This window comes from Salmo salar, chromosome 01 (genome assembly GCF_965601325.2).
Source record: "Salmo salar chromosome 01, fSalSal1, whole genome shotgun sequence".
NCBI classification, from domain to species: Eukaryota; Metazoa; Chordata; class Actinopteri; order Salmoniformes; family Salmonidae; genus Salmo; species Salmo salar.
The window spans coordinates 137,381,427-137,404,317 of NC_138291.1; the positions used below are offsets into that span (position 1 = coordinate 137,381,427).

A 22,891-nucleotide genomic window follows, 5' to 3' on the forward strand; every position below is an offset into this window, starting at 1 on the left:
AGTATGCATGTTGACGGGTTTGTGTCGTCTATGATCATCCACTTCCAGAAGTTTACCCTTCACCTCATTATTACATCTTAGGTCTGACAGACGTTTACATGATACCCAGAATGCATTGTATAATGTCAACAAACATTGCGCCACACATAGGTGGCAAATAGCTTAGCACAAGCTCATTATAATTGTAGAATCTTCCAGAAAGTATTTTACACACATCACAGGTGTCCTTTACAATCTATGCAATAATCGGAGTGCATTATTTGTCACCAAATACTTGAAAACGTGAATAAAACTGTAAATACATTATGCTCCATACATATGCTACAATGGAAACACAATATACAGAAAATAAGGCACTTACTTTGATAGGAATGCACACATGTCCAAAGTTATTATTTGTAAGGAAAACAACAAGGCAGGCAATGCAAGCGCCAGCCAGAAAATGTGCAAAACTGCGCAAATATTTGCGTACTTGATCTGCAGAAACATTGTTAAAGTGCATGGGCTGTCCTCGAAGAGAGAAGTTTGTCCGGCTCAGTAAAGCCTCAAACATAAATGTCCGCAACACTGAAATGAGCTACTTCCATGTGAATTAAAGTGGTAGGCGGGAACACACCTCAATTCAAACTGCTGTTCGAAAATAAAACTTGTTCGAAAATAATTTGAAATTGAAACATAGCCTATAGATAATTAGTATTAACTGTCCTGTTGTGTAACAATCACATTTTGGAAGAGTGAGTGCCTTCTGACATTACGTGCATAAAACAACTAACGCTTTGGAACTTACATAATGGGTTAAGTAAAAACTGTAACTAGGCCACTCGGGAACATAAAATGTTGTTTTGGTAAGCAACTCCTGTGTATTTTTGGACTTGGGTTTTAGGTTATTGTTCTGCTGAAAGATGCATTTGTCTCCCAGTGTCTGGTGGAATGCAGACTGAATCAGGTTTTCCTCAAGGATTCAGCCTGTGCTTAGCTCTATTGTTTATTTTTATCCTAAATAAAACTCCCTAGACCTTGCCGATGACAAGCATACCCATAACAGGATGCATCCACCACCATGCTTGGAAAATTGACAGTGGTACTCAGTGATGTTGTGTTGGATTTGCCCCAAACGTAACGCTTTGTATTTAGGACTTAAAGTTCATTTCTTTGCCACATTTTTTGCAGTTTTACTTTAGTGCCTAATTGCAAACAGGATGTATGTTTTGGGAAATTGTATTATGTATAGGCTTACTTCTTTTCACTCTGACATTTAGCTTAGTATTGTGAAGTAACCACAATGTTGTTGATCCATCCACAGTTTTCTCCTATCGCGGCCATTAAACTCTGCAACTGTTTTAAAGATTCCGGTAACTTTGCAACCTTATTCATGATCTGCAGTCTGCCTGTCTCGATGCACTAACCAGAGGTGCAGATGTTTTCTGTTGTCTTTAACACTGTATTATCTCTCAATGCTTTTTGTCATAATGTACTTTTTCACATTGTCATTTTTCTGAGGCTCGGGTGTTTTTCCCCCCCATTTTGTGGTGGAAGTAGATCAGGTTTGAATGGAATGTTTTCTAGGTGCGTAGTTTGTAGTGAGCATGGAAATTGTGTGTCTGTCTGCTTGCACTCGTGTGCGTGCTTGTGTATTTGCTTGCTTGAATGTGTGTGTTCGGCACTGCAGGTCATGGTGAAATGGGTCTGTATCAGGCTGGGGCTATAGAAGGCTCCAGGGGGGAAGTGAAAACCCAGAGCTCTAATGACCTGGCTGAGCAGTAGTCCTAGGTGGGTAGTAAATATCAGCCCCTTACAGAGTATCACCTCACCTCCCAATACGTGTGTGTGCGTGCGTCTCTCTCTTTATACACTGTGTGTGCACTTTCTTGGGCAGTGTTGCACTCAGATTTGTCTCATATCAGATCAGCTGCAGGAGGCTTGCATATGATACCAACAGCTAATGATGTGCAATGAAACTAACATGAAAAACTTCCATCAGCAACCGTAATCCAGACTCCATCTGATTTATAACCCTGCATGTGCACACTGCTAGAGAGGGGAGCTTAGCACACCTTGCACAATGTATAATCTTATCTAACTTTTAAAGATAATTGAACCAGTCAGTCTGAATCGTTACAATAGTCTACTTCTCAATGAGGTAAATCAAACTTTATTGTGCTTTCTCTATAGAAGTGCACAGCATTTATCCTGCAGTTTAGCTAGACTCAGCTCAGTACAGTCAGCCAAATGTATGGTGCAAAAATGTGCAACACACTTGCATGAAATACAATTCCCCTATTCTACCGTTCCTGTGAGGTGATACTTTTCTTCCGAAATACTGCCCTCAAATATTTCACCTTTGCAATTCAAACACCTCTGGGATGCGGGCAGTATCGGATGGAGTATCCATCCGATACATTAGAAGCGATAGGGATGTGTGTGCGCGTGTCTGTGCATGTGTGTGTGTGTTTGCATGGGTGGGTGTGTGTATGTTTGTATGGTGTGAGTGTGCGTGTGTGTGTGTGTACATGATGAGCGAGGATGTGGGGGCCAGTGGCCTGTTCTATGTGATACTTAAGGGGGATAATGATGATGGATTATCTGGCTGGCTCGGAACACGTTGACTTGGAACGGCCATTTGATAATGTGTTTTTGTCCAACAGTACTCCCTGCTGTGTTTTGGGCAGTAATATTGTATTGTTTAGCGCTGCTGTGGTTGCCTGACAGGCAAGGCAAGCGCTTCATTGAATTATGGTCCTCTTGGTTGACTTTTGTAACTTGATTTGTTGTAGCGAAACATTTGTTCAGCATTAGAGTTCAAATGAGCTCGAGTCAGCTTTCTTTCACTACCTGTCTTTGTTCTTGGAACATCAAAGCCCATAACAGTTTGATGACCAGTAGTTATGTATGGGGAATGTAGTCTGTAGGTTTTGATGTATGCTGTAGGTTAAGCTATAGAGAGATGTTCACTCGGTCCAGGACCTCATTCTGCCTCCCTCTAGCAGGTAGGATAGCCTGTGTCCAGGGGTAGCCTATTTCTCAATAGTCTAAAGTCTCTTTCTAGTTTAGCCTCATCCCTGACCAGGTGAAAGCCAGTCTTATGATGAGCCTTCTCCTGTGTGATCTTGCTTTAAAAGGCTGCGTCATGAGACACATCAAGAGCATTATCCCAGACACCCTGGACCCACTCCAGTTTCACATACCGCCCCAACAGATTCACAGATGAAGCAATCTCAATTTAACTTCACACTTCCCTCTCCCAACTGGACAATAAATGAAATAACTATGTGAGAATGCTGTTCATAGACTACAGCTCAGCGTTCAACACCATAGTCCCCTCCCAAGCTCATCACAAGCAAGGGACCCTGGGACTGAACATCTGCCTCTGCAACTGGATCCTGGACTTCCTGATGTGCCGGCCCCAGGTGGTCAGGGTAGGCAACAACACCTCTGCCACGTTGACCTTCAACATGGGGGGGCACCTCAAGGATGTGTGCTTAGTCCCCTCCTGTACTCCTTGTTCACCCACGACTCCATCATCAAGTTTGCTGACAACACAACGGTGGTAGGCCTGATCACTGACCGCGATGAGACAACCAATAGGGAGGAGGTCAGAGACCTGGAAGTGTGGTGCCAGAACAACAACCTCTCCCTCAACATCAGCAAGACAAAGGAGCTGATCGTGGACTACAGGAAACAGAGGGCCAAGAACGCCCCCGTCCACATCAACGGGGCAGTAGTGAAGCGGGTCGAGAGCTTCAAGTTCCTTGGTGTCCACAAAGACTTAACATGATCACACACCCGCACAGTCGTGAAGAGGACACGACAGCGCCTCTTGCCCCTCAAGAAGCTGAAAAAAATTGTTGACTGGCTGTATCACCTCTTGGTATTGCAAAGGCACCACTCCCAACCGCAAAGCGCTAGGGAGGGTGGTGTGGACATCACAGTACATCACGGGGTCCGAGCTCCAAGAACCACTATATCAGGCGGTATCAGATGAAGGCCTGAAAAATTGCCAAAGACTTCAGCCATCCAAGCCATAGACTGTTCACTCGGCTACCGCCCGGCAAACAGTACTGGAGCATCGACACTCAGACCAACAGGCTCCTGGACAGCTTCTACCCCCAAGCCATAAAACTGCTAAATAGTTCATTAAATGGTTACCAGGACTATCTGCATTGTCCTTATGTTGCACTGACTCACATACTATACTATATACACTGAGTGTACAAAACATGGTGTGGGGTTGCTTTGCTGATGACACTTTTGGTGATTTATCTAGAATTCAAGGCACACTTAACCAGCATGGCTACCACAGCATTCTGGAGCGATACGCCAAAGCAGACAACAAGTGTTCAGCATATGTGGGAACACATACATACATACATACATACATACATACATACATACATGCATGCATGCATGCATGCATGCACACACACACACACACACACACACACACACACACACACACACACACACACACACGCACTACCATTCAAAAGTTTGGGGTCACTTACAAATGTCCTTGTTTTTGAAAGAAAAGCACGTTTTTTTTTTTGTTGTCCATTTTAAAATGACGACATGATTGATCAGAAATACAATGTAGACATTGTTAATGTTGTAAATTACTATTGTAGCTGGAAACAGCTGATATTTAATGGAATGTCTACATTGGCGTACAGAGGCCCATTATCAGCAACCATCACTGTTCCAATGGCACGTTGTGTTAGTTAATCCAAGTTTATCATTTTAAAAAGGCTAATTGATCATTAGAAAACCATATTTGCAATTATGTTAGCACAGCTGAAACTGTTGTTCTGATTAAAGAAGCAATAAAACTGGCCTTCTTCAGACTAGTTGAGTATCTGGAGCATCAGCATTTGTGGGTTCGATCACAGGCTCAACATGGCCAGAAACAAAGACCTTCCTTCTAAAACTCGTCAGTCTATTCTTGTTCTGAGAAATGAAGGCTATTCAATGCAAGTAATTGCCAAGAAACTGAAGATCTCGTACAGCACTGTGTACTACTCCCTTCACAGAACAGTGCAAACTGGCTCTAACCAGAATAGAAAGAGTGGGAGGCCCCGGTGCACAAAACACCAGTCTCAACGTCAAATATCTATTTTCTACATTGGAGAATTAATAGTGAAGACATCAAAATTATGAAATAACATATATGGAATCATATAGTAACCAAAAAAGTGTCAAACAAATCAAAATGTATTTTACATTCTTCAAAGTGGCCCCCCTTTGCCTTGATGACAGCTTTGGACACTTGGTATTCTCTCAACCAGCTTCACCTGGAATGCTTTTCCAACAGTCTTGAAGGAGTTCCCACATATGCTGAGCACTTGTTGGCTGCTATTCCTTCGCTCTGCGGTCCAACTCATTCCAAGCCATCTCAATTGGGTTGAGGTCGGGTGATTGTGGAGGCCAGGTCATCTGATGGCCAGGTCATCACTCTCCAGCTTGTTCAAATAGCCCTTACACAGCCTGGAGGTGTGTTGGGTAATTGTCCTGTTGAAAACAAATGATAGTCCTAAGTGCAAACCAGATGGGATGGCGTATCGCTGCAGAATGCTGTGGTAGTCATGCTGGTTAAGTGTGCCTTGAATTCTAAATAAATCACAGACAGTCACCAGCAAAGCACCATCACACCACCTCCTCCATGCTTCATGGTGGGAAGCAGAGATCATCCAATCACCTACTCTGCGTCTCACAAAGACACGGCGGTTGGAAGCAAAAGTCTCAAATTTGTACTCATCAGACCAAAGGACAGATTTTCACTGATTTAATGTCCATTGCTCATGTTTCTTGGTCCAAGCAAGTCTTCTTCTTATTGGTGTCCTTTAGTAGTGGTTTCTTTGCAGCAATTTGACCATGAAGGCCAGATTCACACAGTCTCCTCTGAACAGTTGATGTTGAAATGCATGTTACTTGAACTCTTAAATGCTCCTTTATTTGGGCTGCACTTTCTGAGGCTGGTAAATCTAATGAACTTATCCTCTGCAGAGCTAACTCTGGGTCTTCCTTTCCTGTGGCTGTAACAAAGACGCTGTGAGTTGAAGCAGGTGAAACGTTTAATAAAACAACAAACAAGGAACGAGACAACATAACAGTATTGTCTATGCATAAACACATGAACAATACTGAATGGGGAAAGAATATAGGGGAGGTAATAAGTGAGGTAATGGAGTCCAGGTGTGCCTAATGATGATGTGCAGGTGCGCATAATGATTGATGCCAGGTGTGCGTAATGATGGATCCCAGGATCGGTGGTTAGTATACCGGAGGAGCGGGAGTAGACGTGACAGTGGTGGTCCTCATGAGAGCCAGTTTCATCATTGCGCTTTATGGTTTTTGCGACTGCACTTGAAACTTTAAAAGTTCTTGAAATTTTTCGCGTTGACTGACCTTCATGTCTTAAAGTTATGATGGGCTGTTGTTTCTCTTTGCTTATTTGAGCTGTTCTTGCCATAATATGGACTTTGTCTTTTACCAAATAGAGCTATCTTCTGTATACCAACCCTACCTGGTCACAACACAACTGATTGGCTCAAACACATTAAGAAGGAAAGAAATTCCAGAAATTAACTTTTAACAAGGCACACCTGTTAATTGAAATGCATTCCAGGTGACTACCTCATGAAGCTGGTTGAGCGAATGCCAAGAGTGTGCAAAGCTGTCATCAAGGCAAAGGGTGGCTACTTTAAAAAATGTCAAATTTAAATATATTTTGATTTGTTTAATACTTTTTTGATTACTACATGATTCCATATGTGTTATTCCATCATTTTTATGTCTTCACTATTATTCTACAATGTAGAAAATAGAGAAAACCCATGAATGCTTAGCTGTGTCCAAACTTTTGACTGTGTGTGTGTGTATCTCACACAAAACCAACACACATCCACATACACTACATGTGCTAACACATACGACACAACACATACACACACACTTTTATAGTCATTATATGCTGCTGCTATTCTGTTTGTTTTTATTTTGCCTAGTCACTTTACCCTGCCTTCATGTACATATCTTCCTCAAGTACCTTGTACCCCTGCACATTGGTCTGGTACTGGTACTCCCTGTCTGTAGCTTCATTCTTGTGCATGTTATTCCTCTTGTGTTCATATTTTGCTTTGTATTATAATTTTTTTTACTCTGCATTGTTTGGAAAGGGCTCTTAAGAAAGCATTTCATGGTCAAGTCTACATCCGTTGCATGTGACAAATACAATTTGACCTGTCAAGTCTTTTCCAATCAGTGCAAATTACGGTAAAGAGACAAGGAGAGGAAGAAGCTGTAGACTATTGAGATTGAGCCCAGTTCTAAGAGGACTGACGGGAAAGCTAAGGGAAGGAGACAAGGAGAGTAAGCCACTGTGGACTTATGAGATGCTGCCCTTAGCAGAACTGACGGGCAGACCCAAGCAAGACCCACCTGGCTGGAACACTTGTTGTGGACACTAGGAAGCACTTATCTCTGTGTGGCTGCAACCTGCATGGTCTGGGTAACTAGGGCTCTACAGGTGAAATGGCCTTGTCCGTTATGTGGATATGAGGCGGACACTGCAAGTGGAATGTGGTGATAGCCTCGCCATGTGACTGAAGTCGCGCAAATCACCCTGCCACCCACACAGCCACACACACACACACACACCAGCCTTTAGTCCCTTTCTATCCGAGCCAGACCTCCAGGCTTACATTGGTCCCTGAGCCACAGACAGACAAACACACACTCTGCTCCCTTCAGTTCCCTCCATCCTCAACATGCTGCATAGCTGGGGGGGTGTCATAAGCTCTTTATTACAGAGTTGGATCACTCCGCAGGGGGCAGAGCGATTGCAGACAGACGCACTCTTTGGTTGAGTCATGGAGGAGAGGGGCCGATCCAGACAGAAGCAATACCAGGACCCAATTATGATGAAACAAAGCAATATGGACTGTGTAAGAGCAGCACCTTTCAGGTTGCAGAGGAAGCGCTGTGTAGAGTTATTGTTCACCAAAAGGATCAAGCAAGTTTTGTAACAGTTGCTTGTTCATGCTCATAAAGCGTTATACCTGTCCACTTGAAGAGTGGCGTCTTAATTCAGTATTCTGTTGTTATAGTAAGGCTACTCATTTTAACACCACGGCGTAATGGACTGTGTTAGTTTGCAGTATAAATGTTGTTTCAGTGCCTCTGCACACAGTCCGGCATGTGCACTGTAGCAGATGATGCAGGTGTAATTCAATAGCATACAGACAATTGAACGCAGCAAATCTGCGCTGTGTTTACAATGTGCAATACCACGAACATGTGTATGGAAGGGGAGACACAAATGAGAAGGTCATGTAAATCGTTCACTGCGATACAGTTCATTGCACGGTATATTCAAGAAGGATGAGTTTTGCAGAGTGATCGTCCCAATGGCCATGTGTCTGTATTGCAGGTGAAGCAGGTAAGGTATCACTGCCGAAGAGACTTAGAAAGCCAACAGAACCACTTTCTTGTGAATGTTTGGGTCGGGGCCAACAAAAGCACGTTTCTTTTTAGGAGGATCAACAAAGAAATCTATAATATTTTGAATAGGGAAAAGCTGTGTGTTTTTGAGTCTGTTTTAGAGTGTGGGTGACTGAGGTCAGCTGGTGTCACAGTCAACAAAAATAGAGCACTTTTGAAACTGTGTAAATTCACATGAACAAGCTTTTAAGGGAATGGCATAAATTAGTAACTCAGTTGAATCCCTCCATAACTCAAAAGCCTTTTAATGAAAAATACTTTGTTGGAATTTTCATTTGATATTACGGCAGATAAGAAACAAATATGATATACCACAAACTGTATGCCAGTCTGTACCATGGGTGGTAGGTACAGTGGGGGAAAAAAGTATTTAGTCAGCCACCAATTGTGCAAGTTCTCCCACTTAAAAAGATGAGAGAGGCCTGTAATTTTCATCATAGGTACACGTCAACAATGACAGACAAAATGAGAAAAGAAATCCAGAAAATCACATTGTAGGATTTTAAATGAATTTATTTGCAAATTATGGTGGAAAATAAGTATTTGGTCAATAACAAAAGTTTATCTCAATACTTTGTTATATACCCTTTGTTGGCAATGACACAGGTCAAACGTTTTCTGTAAGTCTTCACAAGGTTTTCACACACTGTTGCTGGTATTTTGGCCCATTCCTCCTTCCAGATCTCCTCTAGAGCAGTGATGTTTTGGGGCTGTCGCTGGGCAACACAGACTTTCAACTCCCTCCAAAGATTTTCTATGGGGTTGAGATCTGGAGACTGGCTAGGCCACTCCAGGACCTTGAAATGCTTCTTACGAAGCCACTCCTTCATTGCCCGGGCGGTGTGTTTGGGATCATTGTCATGCTGGAAGACCCAGCCACATTTCATCTTCAATGCCCTTGCTGATGGAAGGGGGTTTTCACTCAAAATCTCACAATACATGGCCCCATTCATTCTTTCCTTTACACGGATCAGTCGTCCTGGTCCTTTTGCAGAAAAACAGCCCCAAAGCATGATGTTTCCACCCCCATGCTTCACAGTAGGTATGGTGTTCTTTGGATGCAACTCAGCATTCTTTGTCCTCCAAACACGACGAGTTGAGATTTTACCAAAAAGTTATATTTTGGTTTCATCTGACCATATGACATTCTCCCAATCCTCTTCTGGATCATCCAAATGCTCTCTAGCAAACTTCAGACGGGCCTGGACATGTACTGGCTTAAGCAGGGGGACACGTCTGGCACTGCAGGATTTGAGTCCCTGGTGGCATAGTGTGTTACTGATGGTAGGCTTTGTTACTTTGGTCCCAGCTCTCTGCAGGTCATTCACTAGGTCCCCCCGTGTGGTTCTGGGATTTTTGCTCACCGTTCTTGTGATAATTTTGACCCCACGGGTGAGATCTTGCGTGGAGCCCCAGACCGAGGGAGATTATCAGTGGTCTTGTATGTCTTCCATTTCCTAATAATTGCTCCCACAGTTGATTTCTTCAAACCAAGCTGCTTACCTATTGCAGATTCAGTCTTCCCAGCCTGGTGCAGGTCTACAATTTTGTTTCTGGTGTCCTTTGACAGCTCTTTGGTCTTGGCCATAGTGGAGTTTGGAGTGTGACTGTTTGAGGTTGTGGACAGGTGTCTTTTATACTGATAACAAGTTCAAACAAGTACCATTAATACAGGTAACAAGTGGAGGACAGAGGAGCCTCTTAAAGAAGAAGTTACAGGTCTGTGAGAGCCAGAAATCTTGCTTGTTTGTAGGTGACCAAATACTTATTTTCCACCATAATTTGCAAATAAATTCATTAAAAATCCTACAATGTGATTTTCTGGATTTTTTTTCTAATTTTGTCTGTCATAGTTGACGTGTACCTATGACGAAAATTACAGGCCTCTCATCTTTTTAAGTGGGAGAACTTGCACAATTGGTGGCTGACTAAATACTTTTTTCCCCCACTGTAGGTAGGGGTTGGACTCGGAAGAAAAATAATTTGGGTCTGGAATCAACCTGCTCTTGTTCCCTCCTGAAACTCAAGTGGAATGTTCTGGATTCTATATTCCAATGGGCAAAAAAATGGGTTCAAATACAATTTGAAAGTGTTCAGATACTTTGTGTGTTTGCTTTAGCCTGCTTGGAGTTCGCCGATAGGCTGGTTTGGCACTTTTGGGATGTTTCTATTACAGTAGAAGTAGAACAGATTATTTTGAATAGTACTTGAAGCCCGGTCTGGGGGGGTGGGGGAGGGCCCACCCAGAGTCTCTGGAGTCTGTTGGAATCTGTGTTTGTGTCCTTGTTTGTCCCTGTGTTCAGCAATTCCGACAGACGGCACGCCCTCCGCTCTCCGGTCCGACCACAACGGGCCCGTTTGTTTTCTGCAGAGGGATGGGAATTCACTCAGGCGACGTTGGCATCGATGCCTAATATGGGTGCCAAGGCCAGTGTCTGATCAGCAGAAGGAACACCAAACCACAGCAACAACCCCCGTCCTCCCTCCCTCCTCTGTCTGTCAGGAACCCCCCCCCCCCACCCATCCTATGACACTTCCTAGTGTCAGGAAGAACCACCATGGATGGTAATACCGCAGGAAGCACACAGGGACAGTGACACCCCTTTCTCTGTCTGAAGCCCAAGACAACAAGGCAAGGCAACATGTCTTGGCAGTCCCTTTATAAAGAACATTTTCACTCATAGCTTTAGGTAGAACGTATGCAGATATTTTGGGGTAAGAAAGACAATCACCTCAGCTGCCTCCTCAACGTACTGCTGTGTGTGTGTGTGTGCATGTGTGTATGCATTCCGCCCATGCACATCATGAGCACACATGCACAGTTGGTGAGTAAACCTCTGTGCTCTTATCGTTATAAAACTAAGGCTTTTGCTCTTTGATTATTGATGTGCGGTGCCCTTAAGCCTCCACTTTCTCCATAACTAACCCCCGTGGCAGCTGAAACTCTACCCAGCCCAGGCTTGACTATCTGGGGTCATTTACTGCCCCCCCCCCCCCCCCCCCACCCGTCTGGGGAGGCTGCCCTCCCTCTGTGCAGTAATGGGGGTCAATGCCTTTCCTTTAAAATAATCTGCTGGGGTCTCACCCCCCCCTCCCCCATCTCCCTTCCTCCTGTCCCTGATCTGGCTGGCTGGTAATTTAGAATAATAATAGAATTACCTCAGTTTGAGAGACTAGACAGAGCATCCCTACCCAGCATCTGCACCTAATAGAGTTATGACTGACTGATAGAGACGGATGCCTAGGAAACCCACCACACATGGGGCCCGCTAGTAGAGGAAGACCTCGTCCAGATAACGATCTCTCCAGCGACCTTCTGGTGTGTTCTCTGTCCCTAGGTCGCTCGTACCGCAAGTGTAGCGTAACCGAGATACTCGTATTCCCTTTGATACGTGAAACTGTTGCAGGTGAGTGATTTTTTTTACTCGGAAAGATGCAGCGTTAAACCGATCAGCGTAGGTGTAAAGGCACTGCTCAAAGTGAATAGTACCCATGCTTTAGATGTAAAAAGAGAGAGGGGAAAGAAAGAGGAGAGGAGAAAAGAAAAGAACGAGCGAGCTTTTCATTGCATTCAGGCTCGATCATTTAGACAATTTTTTTTTGGGGGGGGCTGTAGATTTTCTTTTCTACTTATTGAAAGATGCGGCAGACAAAGGCCATGTTGTGTGTCTCACAGACAGACAGAGGCGGGACTGTGACAGTGGCATGTCCTGGGGTGTGTTACATTCTGTCTGCCCTGAGAGAGGGAGAGCGGCAGAAAGGGAGCGAGAGAGAGGGGGGAGAAGGAGAGAGGGGGGGAAAAAAGAGAGTTTAAGGGAGAGTGAGAGAAGGGAGAGGAGTCCAGACACCATTGTGTGGCGCTCCCATTCTTGGAGAAAGGTTGCCGCGCCAGTCGGTCACACAGACAGGGGTTGTCATGACTGGCCAGGTCCACGCACGCACGCACACACACACTGTCTGGAGGCATTGGCCAGGTCTGCTGAACCCTCTGGCTCCTTTTGTTGCTGTCCCCAACGCCACCTGTGTTACGTCTACCTTGTAGCAGCTAGTACTGTCTAGACTGCTGCTGTCACACAGGCTCTGTGTGTGTGTGTGTCTGACATGCATTTACAGACATATACACACACATTACGTATTGGCCTTCACTGTCATTACAGGATGCAGTCATACATATGTGTGGATACATGGCTGATGTATACGTCTCGCCATCATGTCTCCTGAGAATTATACAGGCATTCAAACCAACGTCGTGCGTAATATTTCCTCCCACCAGGCTTTATGTACAGCCACTCAAACCAACAGCATTGGGCTAAATGTAAACTTCACCTATTGCAGACCGACAGTTCCACATTCTTTACCCACGATGCTCGAGTAACAGGAACAACACGGGCCCTCTGTCCCTCTGTTCCCCTCGACCCTGTCTTCACCAGCCAGACAGCCCCAGACCCAGACAGCCTGCTGACATCTATCTCACTACGCCGTTTGTGTGTGTGTGTGTGTGTGTGTGTGTGTGTGTGTGTGTGTGTGTGTGTGTGTGTGTGTGTGTGTGTGTGTGTGTGTGTGTGTGTGTGTGTGTGTGTGTGTGTGTGTGTGTGTGCGTGTGTGTGTGTGCGTGTGTGCATGTGTGTCTGGCCAGATCCCATTTGGCCAGAGCATGCAGACTAATCACATTAACTGCTAGACTTCTTCTCATGGCAGTAGAGTAGACAACTTTCACCAATAGGTATTTTTATCCAATTAGATTTCCAGGTCTGTATGTCTGAGTGGGAAGTCTGGTTTTGTGAGTGTGTGTGTTACTGGGTGCACGGCATTGTGTGTGTGCATGAATCGATGGATGAATTGAACATGTACATGTGTGCGTGCGTGTTGTTTATATCGATTTAGTAATTTATTAGGATCCCCATTAGCTACTGCTAAAGCTGCAGCTACTCTTCCTGGGGTCCACACAAAACATGACATAATAGTTAACATTAATAGACAAGTACATCACAGGGATCGAACTACATGCGTTTTGTAATTGAGGTCTGCAATAGCTCCTGTGTTCCCAGGGGCCTCTCTGTCTGATGGCCAACCCTGGAGGGAGTGTGTTACTGTGGCATGTGCTCCAAGATGTGTGTCTAACTGTACTAGGTTGTGTCCCAAATGGCTCCGGTCAAAAGCATTGCATTATATAGGGAATAGGATGCCGTTTGGTACACAACCCTACACTGTGGCCCCCGACCGATGGAGGCTCCTGCCGCACCCCCGATGTGTTTCAGTTGTTCTGGCGCTGAAGCCTCTGAGGGCCCCAACCAGCCGGACCCAGTCTACTACACCGTGTGTGAGTTATGGACTGCCTACCCCAGCCATCCACTCCACTCAGCAGCCAAAACTCACACATCAGCCTTGCGTAATGGAGTGGCGTCACTAGTCATGACGTGAGGAGAGATTCATCACACAGATGAATGATGGCACCAGATGGGGCCTTTTATCTCAGGTGGGCTTATGTTGGCCACTGTTACTCACGGGGCTCACTGGGCTATCACTGCCTCTCAACCCCACTCACACATAACATTTCGCTTTGGACTCCGGCTGCATTCCAAATGGCGTACAGCACCATATAGGGAATAGGGGTGCCATTTGGGACGTACCCTCAATCTGCCATTTTGAAAGGGGAGACTGGGACCGAAGGAATGAGAGAGGAAAAGAGTTAAGTGCTCCTCAGAAGTTTGCTGTTAGATTTGACATGGTTCATAAGTCGTGTATGAAAGCAGCGTTTTATCGATGCATGTGTAGGTACTAGTACATAATAGGCTACCTAGGTTAATTCATCCAGGCCTTGTGCTCTGTGAAAACTGTCGTGCGAAATGTCTGTAATATGTCATTCGATTTAATATGGTGCGTAAGTAAGAACGTCAATGTACATACAGAACAAGTTCATGGGATAAACACAGGCCTTGTTGGAATATTAGTGTGCGTAGCGTCTCTGCTGTTTTAAAATGTGAATCAGGTCTTGGCTCAGCGTTGGTTACTGAGCTACCTCGACGAGAATGTTTTACCGCTGAGGAATCCCCAATGCTTGGCCCTCTACTGCTCCACCATGAAATATTATTCCCTCCACTGCTGTGGGGAAATAGCAGGGATGATCCCAAGGCTTGTTTGTGGAGGTTACAGGTCTTTACAGGAGGTTTGGTTTGGAACAGTCTGGATTTTCACATATTTTATACAAAACTGGAGCTACCCCAAAGATCAGACCTTGGTCTGAAATATGAGAGGTACGTCAGACCATCACAATTGAATCTCACTTTTCAGATGGAGCTGTGTTGTTGGTGGGCTGAAGTTCTTTTTCTGAGATGTTTTCAGTATTACGGATTTACATGATCTTCCTGGTTATATTCCCCCTAATCAGTGAGATATTTAGTCAAATATTGCATGTTACTTTGGCTGTCATCAGCCTCCACTTAATAAGAACGTTCCTGGAAAGGTCTCCCATGACTATGAAAGTTATGTAGAATGTAAGCCATTAAAAAGACATCAGTTTTACCTTATGTGTGTGTAAATCACCTTCAGGATGATTGGTAGATTTCAGAGTATCTCGGTGTTGAAGTATTGGGTCACCTGTCAATCAATGGTTTGTTTTCTTTGTGAAGCCTTGCGTGGATTTCTCAATTCATGGATGAATAGATGGATGGACAGAGGGCGGTGAGGGAGGAAGGGAAGGAGGGAGACCTGTGAGGGCTGGAGTCTGGGGCCCTCTCCCTTCCACTGATACTGCTGATGACATGGCATGTTGCCAGCTCCCCAGCCCAGCTCCAGCCTCAGGACCAGATGTTTGCTGTCAGCCCGTTCAGGCGGCTCGTAGTCGTAGCCCCCCTGTAAAATTGAGTTACTGTAAATCTACCAGGGGTGTTTCGCTGCCTCCTCCACATCCCCTCGAGACCTGTTGGGAAACCGCTCTCCTTTTTAGAGGGAGGCCCCTGTTTCTACACAGGGGGTTATACAGGAGTCACTCAGCAGCACCCTATGGTACCAATAGGGTCTGTCAAAGTGTTTAAGAGGTCAAATCCTTGATTTCTCCTGTCCTTGATTCCTCACCTCCCTCTCAAGGCGCATTGGAGGAAAGGCTTAAACAGAGCTATAGCCTCCACTCTAAGCATTATGGTTATACAGGAAGTCAGTCAGTCAGTCAGTCAGCACCCTGTTTCATATCTATACCCATATAAAATCTACCATACTCTCTGAGCAGAACAGGAAGTGGCTGGTTCTACTAGCTACTTCAGGGTCATATTTAGTAGGGCACAAGGAAGAACAAAACAAGCATTTCTTATGGAACAGCTTAAGGTAATACCTTCCTGTTTCAAAAAATGTTGTCTACTGGACATGACCCAGTCGTCTTCCAGATGCAGGTCTGGATTTGCGCAGTTGTGAACTGTCACCACGGGAGGAACAATCATGTTTTGGAAGAGTTTAGTTTGTCTTTCCTCAAATGAACTCTTACCACTTTGATCATCATGTATGAAGCACACAGCCCTTCCTCAGGCTAACACCATCTTATTGTGGTTTCAGCTCCCAGCCTCCCACCGTTTTTCACCAGACTTGATCTTGATCAGATTAGATCTCGTCAGCCCTGGAAAAATATCCAATTGATCCCAGCTTTGAGCAGGTTGTTCTGGGGCTGTATGACGTATAGGTCACACCACCACAGTCCGTAGAGTCAAACAATAGAAATATAATGAATAGAAAAGGAGTCCCCATTCAAGTCAATGATGGCATAATGGGTGGACTGGTGGACATTGCGATTGTACCCATAGGAGCAAAGCAGGAAGTAAAATCAGGAAGGGTACACATCAGTCTGTGCTGTGATTTGTTGAATCAACTCAACTGACAATACAACAAGTACATTCCATTGCATGAGCCACATCAGTTAGCAAAATGTTAATTAATATTCTACAGTACCATGGTAATCCAGCATCAGTTGCTGGAATATTCTACATTACCATGGAAAATATTGCATCACAATTCGAGGCAGCCATTGCGAGTGTACCCATGAGTTTACCAGTCAAATTGCCAGGGTTAGAGGTTCCAAGCCCTTTCTAATCGTTGTATTTCTATGTCTTCAACCCTTTATCTGTTGTTCACACTGAATGACCTTCCCACATCTACTTCATCTTATTAGCCTCGCACCCTATACTTGCTGTGTGTTAGCTAGCTCCGCCTACATCTAAGTCAGGCTAAGCGAAGCTTGCCAGCTTGCCCATCATCATGACCCTGCTGAGACATCAAGCAGAGAGAAACTCATGTACCTGACAGGTAACTTTGTCCCCAGGCTAATTGTCTGGTGCACAAGACTAGCTGATAGGTAAATCCCAGTCTGTAAAGAGAAACTCTCTGGTCTTACTGATTGTCCCACCAACATCTCTCCTCCGGCTTGTTAGCAAAGTCTTGCGTTAGCTAGCTCAGCCTACATGTAGGCTAAGTTGGGCCAAGCGAGGCTGCCAGCTTGCCGATCATGACCCCGTTGAGATGTCCAGCAAAGAGAGACTTGTAATGGGAAGGTTTCTGCTGTGTCAGCCTTTTCCACCAGACAGTGGATTGTTGTACTGTATCAGGCTAGCCTCAAACCCCTCTATAACCCCTAACCTCTCTCAACCTCTCCTTCATAGACCTGTTGATTTCTCCATGTTGAATTTCATCAACATTCATCCCACTGCTACACACACACACGCACACACGCACACACACACAGTACACACACAAAAATAAAAACAATAGACAAAAGCTGCGGCGCCTTCTAAGGCTGTTCTCCTCTCCTCTCTCTCTCTCTCTCTCTCTCTCTCTCTCTCTCTCTCTCTCTCTCTCTCTCTCTCTCTCTCTCTCTCTCTTCTCTCTCTCTCTCTCTCGGAGGAGGAGGATTGTGTAATTTCATAGCAGCGAGCGATGAAGTCCCAGACAGGGAAATCTTAATCAGCATTCTTGGCATGCTATGGGAGCTTTGGCTCAAAGGATGTTTTGTTTGATTATTTATTTATTCTCTTTCTCTCTGCTCTGAAAGGAAAAGGGCAAGAGCAGCTCCAGCACTTTCTGGAGAGCTTTTTACAGCCTGTCAGTGCAGATTCTAGTCTCTCTTGTTCCTGTCGGTTTGGCCATCAGTGCAGTGTGGTGTCCTAGGGTATCCTATGATATCCTCCCTAGTCCTGTTCTCTGAATGGGTTTGAACATGATATCTCCCCCCTCCTCAGTCTGCACAGAGAAGAGGAAGTTGTCCCTACTGACTGGCACTGACAGACACACAGGCACACACAGCCAAACACTGGACTCTCCTCTTTAAACACAGATGGACAGAATCTGTTGGAGAAGTTAACTGTTAAGGCTCTGTTTACTCAAATTGTTTTATTTATTTGACCTAATTTCCTATTCCTTTTATCCAAGTGCTGAGTCATGTTCCTTAGGGCACAACGTAGCAAAACATTTTGCCATTAACCCCCCGAAAACCAGCATTTAGCAGCTCCTCGTTTTGCTCCGTTTCTAAGCGTTTTCTTGCCCTACTTACCACGACCCTGCTATAGTATCCACTATCCAGACCAGTTGTATTCCAAATGTGAAAAATGACTCCTCCGAGTACTGACCTGACACTCGGGGGGGGGGGGGGGGGGGGGGGGGACTTTGTGGGGTAAAGGTACTCTAGACACTACTCTGCTCTCTCAGATCATTATTACCCGGAGAGGGCAACAAGTAGCATTCTGTCACCGCACTGTCTGATGACTAGGAGACCAGCATGGCCTTACATCACCTTGGTAGTAAACCCTCACTGAAACTGTCTGATGCCCTACTTATGGCTATAGAAATATAACTAGTAGAATGGAAAAGCCCCTCATTCTATTTATAAGGTTATGGCCTGGTGGCCTTGCCTCATCCCCCCCCCCCGGTAGTAAACCACCACAGAGACGGACCACTACGGCCTTAGGCTTACTGACTCATATATAAGGGGTCCTGTGTGGTTCACATATATTCCTGGGATGCCTGGTACCAAGTAGTAAACCTTCCCAGAAACTGTCTGCTATGATGGCTTGACCACCTATCAATGTGAGTCAAGTGTTTGCAGAAGTTTTTAAAGTGTTGAGAGAATCGTAGCCGGGTTTTTGTCTTTTCCAACATTTTGATATAGCTGGACGCTGTTCTTGTTTTCAAAATTGTGTGTATTTAAGCTCAACCGGGAGTTAGCAGAAACCACAAGGGTAAACTTTTCCGTTTGATTCAGGATTGATTGGTATTGTTTTGCTCTCGTGCAGACTTTCAACATGGGACCTGCTTCCATGGTTGGACGTAGTTGTATTGCTTAATTTCTTTAGACACTCTTTTTGTACAACTTTGGACTAGTTTGTGGTCTCCACTTGGCTCTTGTTAGATGGAATGCAAGCTTTTGGCAGATATTGGTGTAATTACATAGGAATTAAAACTATTTATTCAAAATCAGTTATCTTATACTATGCCGTACACCCGCGCGTCAAGAAGGAAATACCAAATGAGATACTGTTACAGATATTTATTCACTGTTATGTGTTTTTCAATGTGTCCAAATCGCTGAGCTCTCAATCTCCCTCTTTCTGTGTCTCTCTCTCTCTCTGTGTCTGTCTCTCTCTCTCGCCTCTCTGTTGGTTTCTCTCTCTCTGCTCTGTCGGTTTCTGTCTCTCTCTCTCTCCTCTCTCTCTCTCTCTCTCTCCTCTCTGTTGGTTTCTCTCTCTCTGCTCTGTCGGTTTCTGTCTCTCTCTCTCTCCTCTCTCTCTCTCTCTCCTCTCTGTTGGTTTCTCTCTCTCTGCTCTGTCGGTTTCTGTCTCTCTCTCTCTCTCTCCTCTCTCTCTCTCTCTCTCTCTCCTCTCTGTTGGTTTCTCTCTCTCTGTCTGTCGGTTTCTGCTCTCTCTCTCTCTCTCTCTCTCTCCCTCTCCTCTCTGTTGGTTTCTCTCTCTCTGGTCTGTCGGTTTCTGTCTCTCTCTCTCTCCTCTCTCTCTCTCTCTCCTCTCTGTTGGTTTCTCTCTCTCTGCTCTGTCGGTTTCTGTCTCTCTCTCTCTCTGTCTTGTTGATATGTTACTTGAAATGATGGTGTTAAAACTCTGTCCTCTCTCCTTCTATGTCTGCTTCTCTGTTAGATAAAGAAGTATTTTGAACTGGAGCCCCTGGCCCGAGGGAAGAGCTGGATTCTAGAGGGCAGCTCAGTGGACAACATAGATGCCGTGAAGCGGAGCTTCACTCAGCTTATTGAGCTGCTGGAGGACAAGGACCAAGACACAGGCAGGATATGAGCCAGGATGTGCACATCTACTATGAACTACAAATCCCACAGGAACTACAGACTCCACATGACCTGCACATCTACAGGGAACTACAAATCCCAGAAGACCTGCCGAGTACATGAACTACAATCCCCATAGGTCCTGTACATCTTCTGGGTACTACGAAACTAACAGGTCCCACAGGACCTGCTGAGCTACAGAGACTACAAATCCCACAGATCTCACAGGACGTGCTGAGCCACAAGAACTACAAACCCCCACAGGCCCTGTTAAACCATAGGAACTATGAACCCCACATCGGTCTATAGTCGGACCGAACAGGAGCTACATCATAGCTACAAAGCCAATGGGATGGCAAACCACAATGGAGCAACCTGATCCCAGAGGAGTCATAGAGCATGGAGTCATTCCCCGGCACCGAGAATCTATGGGCCTCCAGGGTTTTCATGGTAAGAGGAGGAAAAGTCTACTACGGTTTTCAAGCTGTAGAGACCTAGTGGACTCCACGAAAGAAGGACGTTTCATGTTGGAAATGCATTGCCTCCACTCAAAATAAATATCCCTATTTAAGACTTACAGAACACTAGTATGACACTATCTGTAATGTGTTATTATAATTCTTGTTATTCACTCATAATTGTTCTTGTACATTGAATGACTGATAGTTGCACATTGCTACTAGACTGTCTGTAGTAAGTGAACACGTTTGCGTGGCGTTTAGAATAACTGGAATACGCTTTATCTCTGTAGCACATTTCTTACAGAGAATGCATTTCAAAGTGCTTGACAAATAAAATAACTTAAGGGGAGAGATAAGAACGCAAATATGTTTTCTATACAAATATACACTGAGTGTACAAAACATTAGGAACACCTGCTCTTTCCATGACATAGACTGACAAGGAGAATCCAGGTGAAAGCTATGATCCCTTTATGAATCCACTTCAATCAGTGTGGATGAAGGAGAGGAGACGGGTTAAATCATGATTTTTAAGCCTTGAGAAAATTGAGACATGGATTGTGTATGTGTGCTATTCAGAGGGTGAATGGGCAAGACTAAATATTTAAGTGCCTTTTGACCTGGGTATGGTGGTAGGTGCCAGGCTCACCGGTTTGTGTTAAGAATTGCAATGCTGCAGGGTTTTTCACACTCAACAGTTTCCCATCTATATCAAGAATGATCCACCACCCAAAGGACATCCAGACAACTTGATACAACTGTGGGAAGCATTGGAGTCAACATGGGCCAGCATCCCTGACGAATTGGGGCTCAGTATTAGGGCAAAAGGGATGCAACTCAGTATTAGGAAGGTGTTTGTAATATTTTGTACACTCAGTGTATCATGCTCAGTAGTGATTTGTCCCACAACACTTTCTGGTCTGTAACAAATGTTTCTACTTCACTGCCTTAATGTGTTTTAAAGCCAAGCCTTTTATAAGTGTCTTCACAAACAAGTGTTGGTTAGAACTCCACAACATCAATTTGCTGGATGCAGATAGAGGTGAGACTTCATTTTAGTTTGAGTTAAAAGCTTTCTCCCACTGTTTTCACTGAAATACATATTGTGTAGAATTAACTTTAGATATTATGTTTAAGTATTTGAAAAATGTGATAGTCTTGTTAACAAGGGGCAAAACTCCTGCCCCTCTGTGTTTTAAGAAAAAGTGTAGTGTGCGATTGGATGCAGTTTGCACGGCACAGCCAATTACATTTATATCAGGATGAAGATTTTCAAATAATAGTACAGAGTCTTCACAGTGGACGGTGTGTGTTTCGTGTACAGTGATGATGTTGCAACTGTCACTTGAATGTAAGAAAAACACTCCTGTACCTGAGCATGTCAACACCTAATGTTGTCAATTAGTGCCTCAATGCTGTCAATCATTCATTATTATTACCAATGTTGTCAATTATCTGCGACTGCTGTTCCTTACTGATGACGTCATATGTTTGGTTGCTCCGCCCCCCTGAACCTTTGAGATGACCCACCTGGTTTCCGTGGTTACCAGACCGGCCGTGTGCCACAGGTGTGTCTCGAGTGCTAGAAGTAGGATATCTGGTATATGTTTAGTCTTTTTAGAGCGAAGTATACCAATATCTAAACATGTTGTATTTATAGTAATGTATCGATCCAAGTGTTTATACCCTGATAGCCAAACTCTTCAAGCTGCCTGTTTTCTAATTCATTTATATCTATATCAAGATCAATTTGTACATTTTGTTACAGATGGTTTTGTTATAATCTGCAAGGGCAGGCACATGTCTGTGTTTATACTGGAAGAAGAAATTTACATTTAGCGGTTTGCTTTACTGGCTTAGTCTATTCTGAAGGTCTACTGTGTATATACATAATTTATGCATAACTCCACTTGGCAACATGGACAATAAAGGCAAAAAAAAAAGGACATTTGTGTACACTCCATCAATTATTTCATTGTGTCAGGTTGCTAGGATACCTTAAGTATCAAGAATCAGAGCCATATAAAGAGATATGGCCCTGTCAAGAACTATCTAATACTTATGCAACTTAAAGATTAATTGTTATTCTGGAGTCATTGATAGGATGTTTTTAATATTATTCTCTCGATCAGATTTTGTTTGACATTTGAAAAAGCATGATTTGTTTTATTGTTCTGTTGCATTTATTTCTTCCCCTGGACTAGACTGAGCCTCTTGTGTGTAGGAACAAGGAACTCCTCTGCCGGCAGCCTGCTACACTGAGGCCACAAACCCTCTGCCGGCAGCCTGCTACACTGAGGCCACAAATCCTCTGCCGGCAGCCTGCTACACTGAGGCCACAAACCCTCTGCCGGCAGCCTGCTACACTGAGGCCACAAACCCTCTGCCGGCAGCCTGCTACACTGAGGCCACAAACCCTCTGCCGGCAGCCTGCTACACTGAGGCCACAAATCCTCTGCCGGCAGCCTGCTACACTGAGGCCACAAACCCTCTGCCGGCAGCCTGCTACACTGAGGCCACAAACCCTCTGCCGGCAGCCTGCTACACTGAGGCCACAAACCCTCTGCCGGCAGCCTGCTACACTGAGGCCACAAACCCTCTGCCGGCAACCTGCTTCACTGAGGCCACAAACCCTCTGCCGACAGCCTGCTACACTGAGGTTTTCAAACCC

General features: G+C 44.7%; 1 protein-coding gene across 4 annotated transcripts in view; it reads left to right on the top strand.

Moving 5' to 3' along the window:
• LOC100380425 (ADP-ribosylation factor-like 15) overlaps positions 1-22,168 on the top strand; it is a 64,013-nt gene extending 41,845 nt beyond the window's left edge. For 3 of the 4 annotated variants that reach the window (XM_014124614.3, XM_082955338.1, XM_014124623.3), the window contains one exon: positions 19,617-22,166. In XM_014124614.3, coding sequence (XP_013980089.1) covers positions 19,617-19,769 — 153 coding nt within the window. In that variant the 3' untranslated portion in view covers positions 19,770-22,166. 4 annotated transcript variants of the gene reach the window in all.
• The last annotated feature ends 723 nt before the right edge of the window (positions 22,169-22,891 follow it).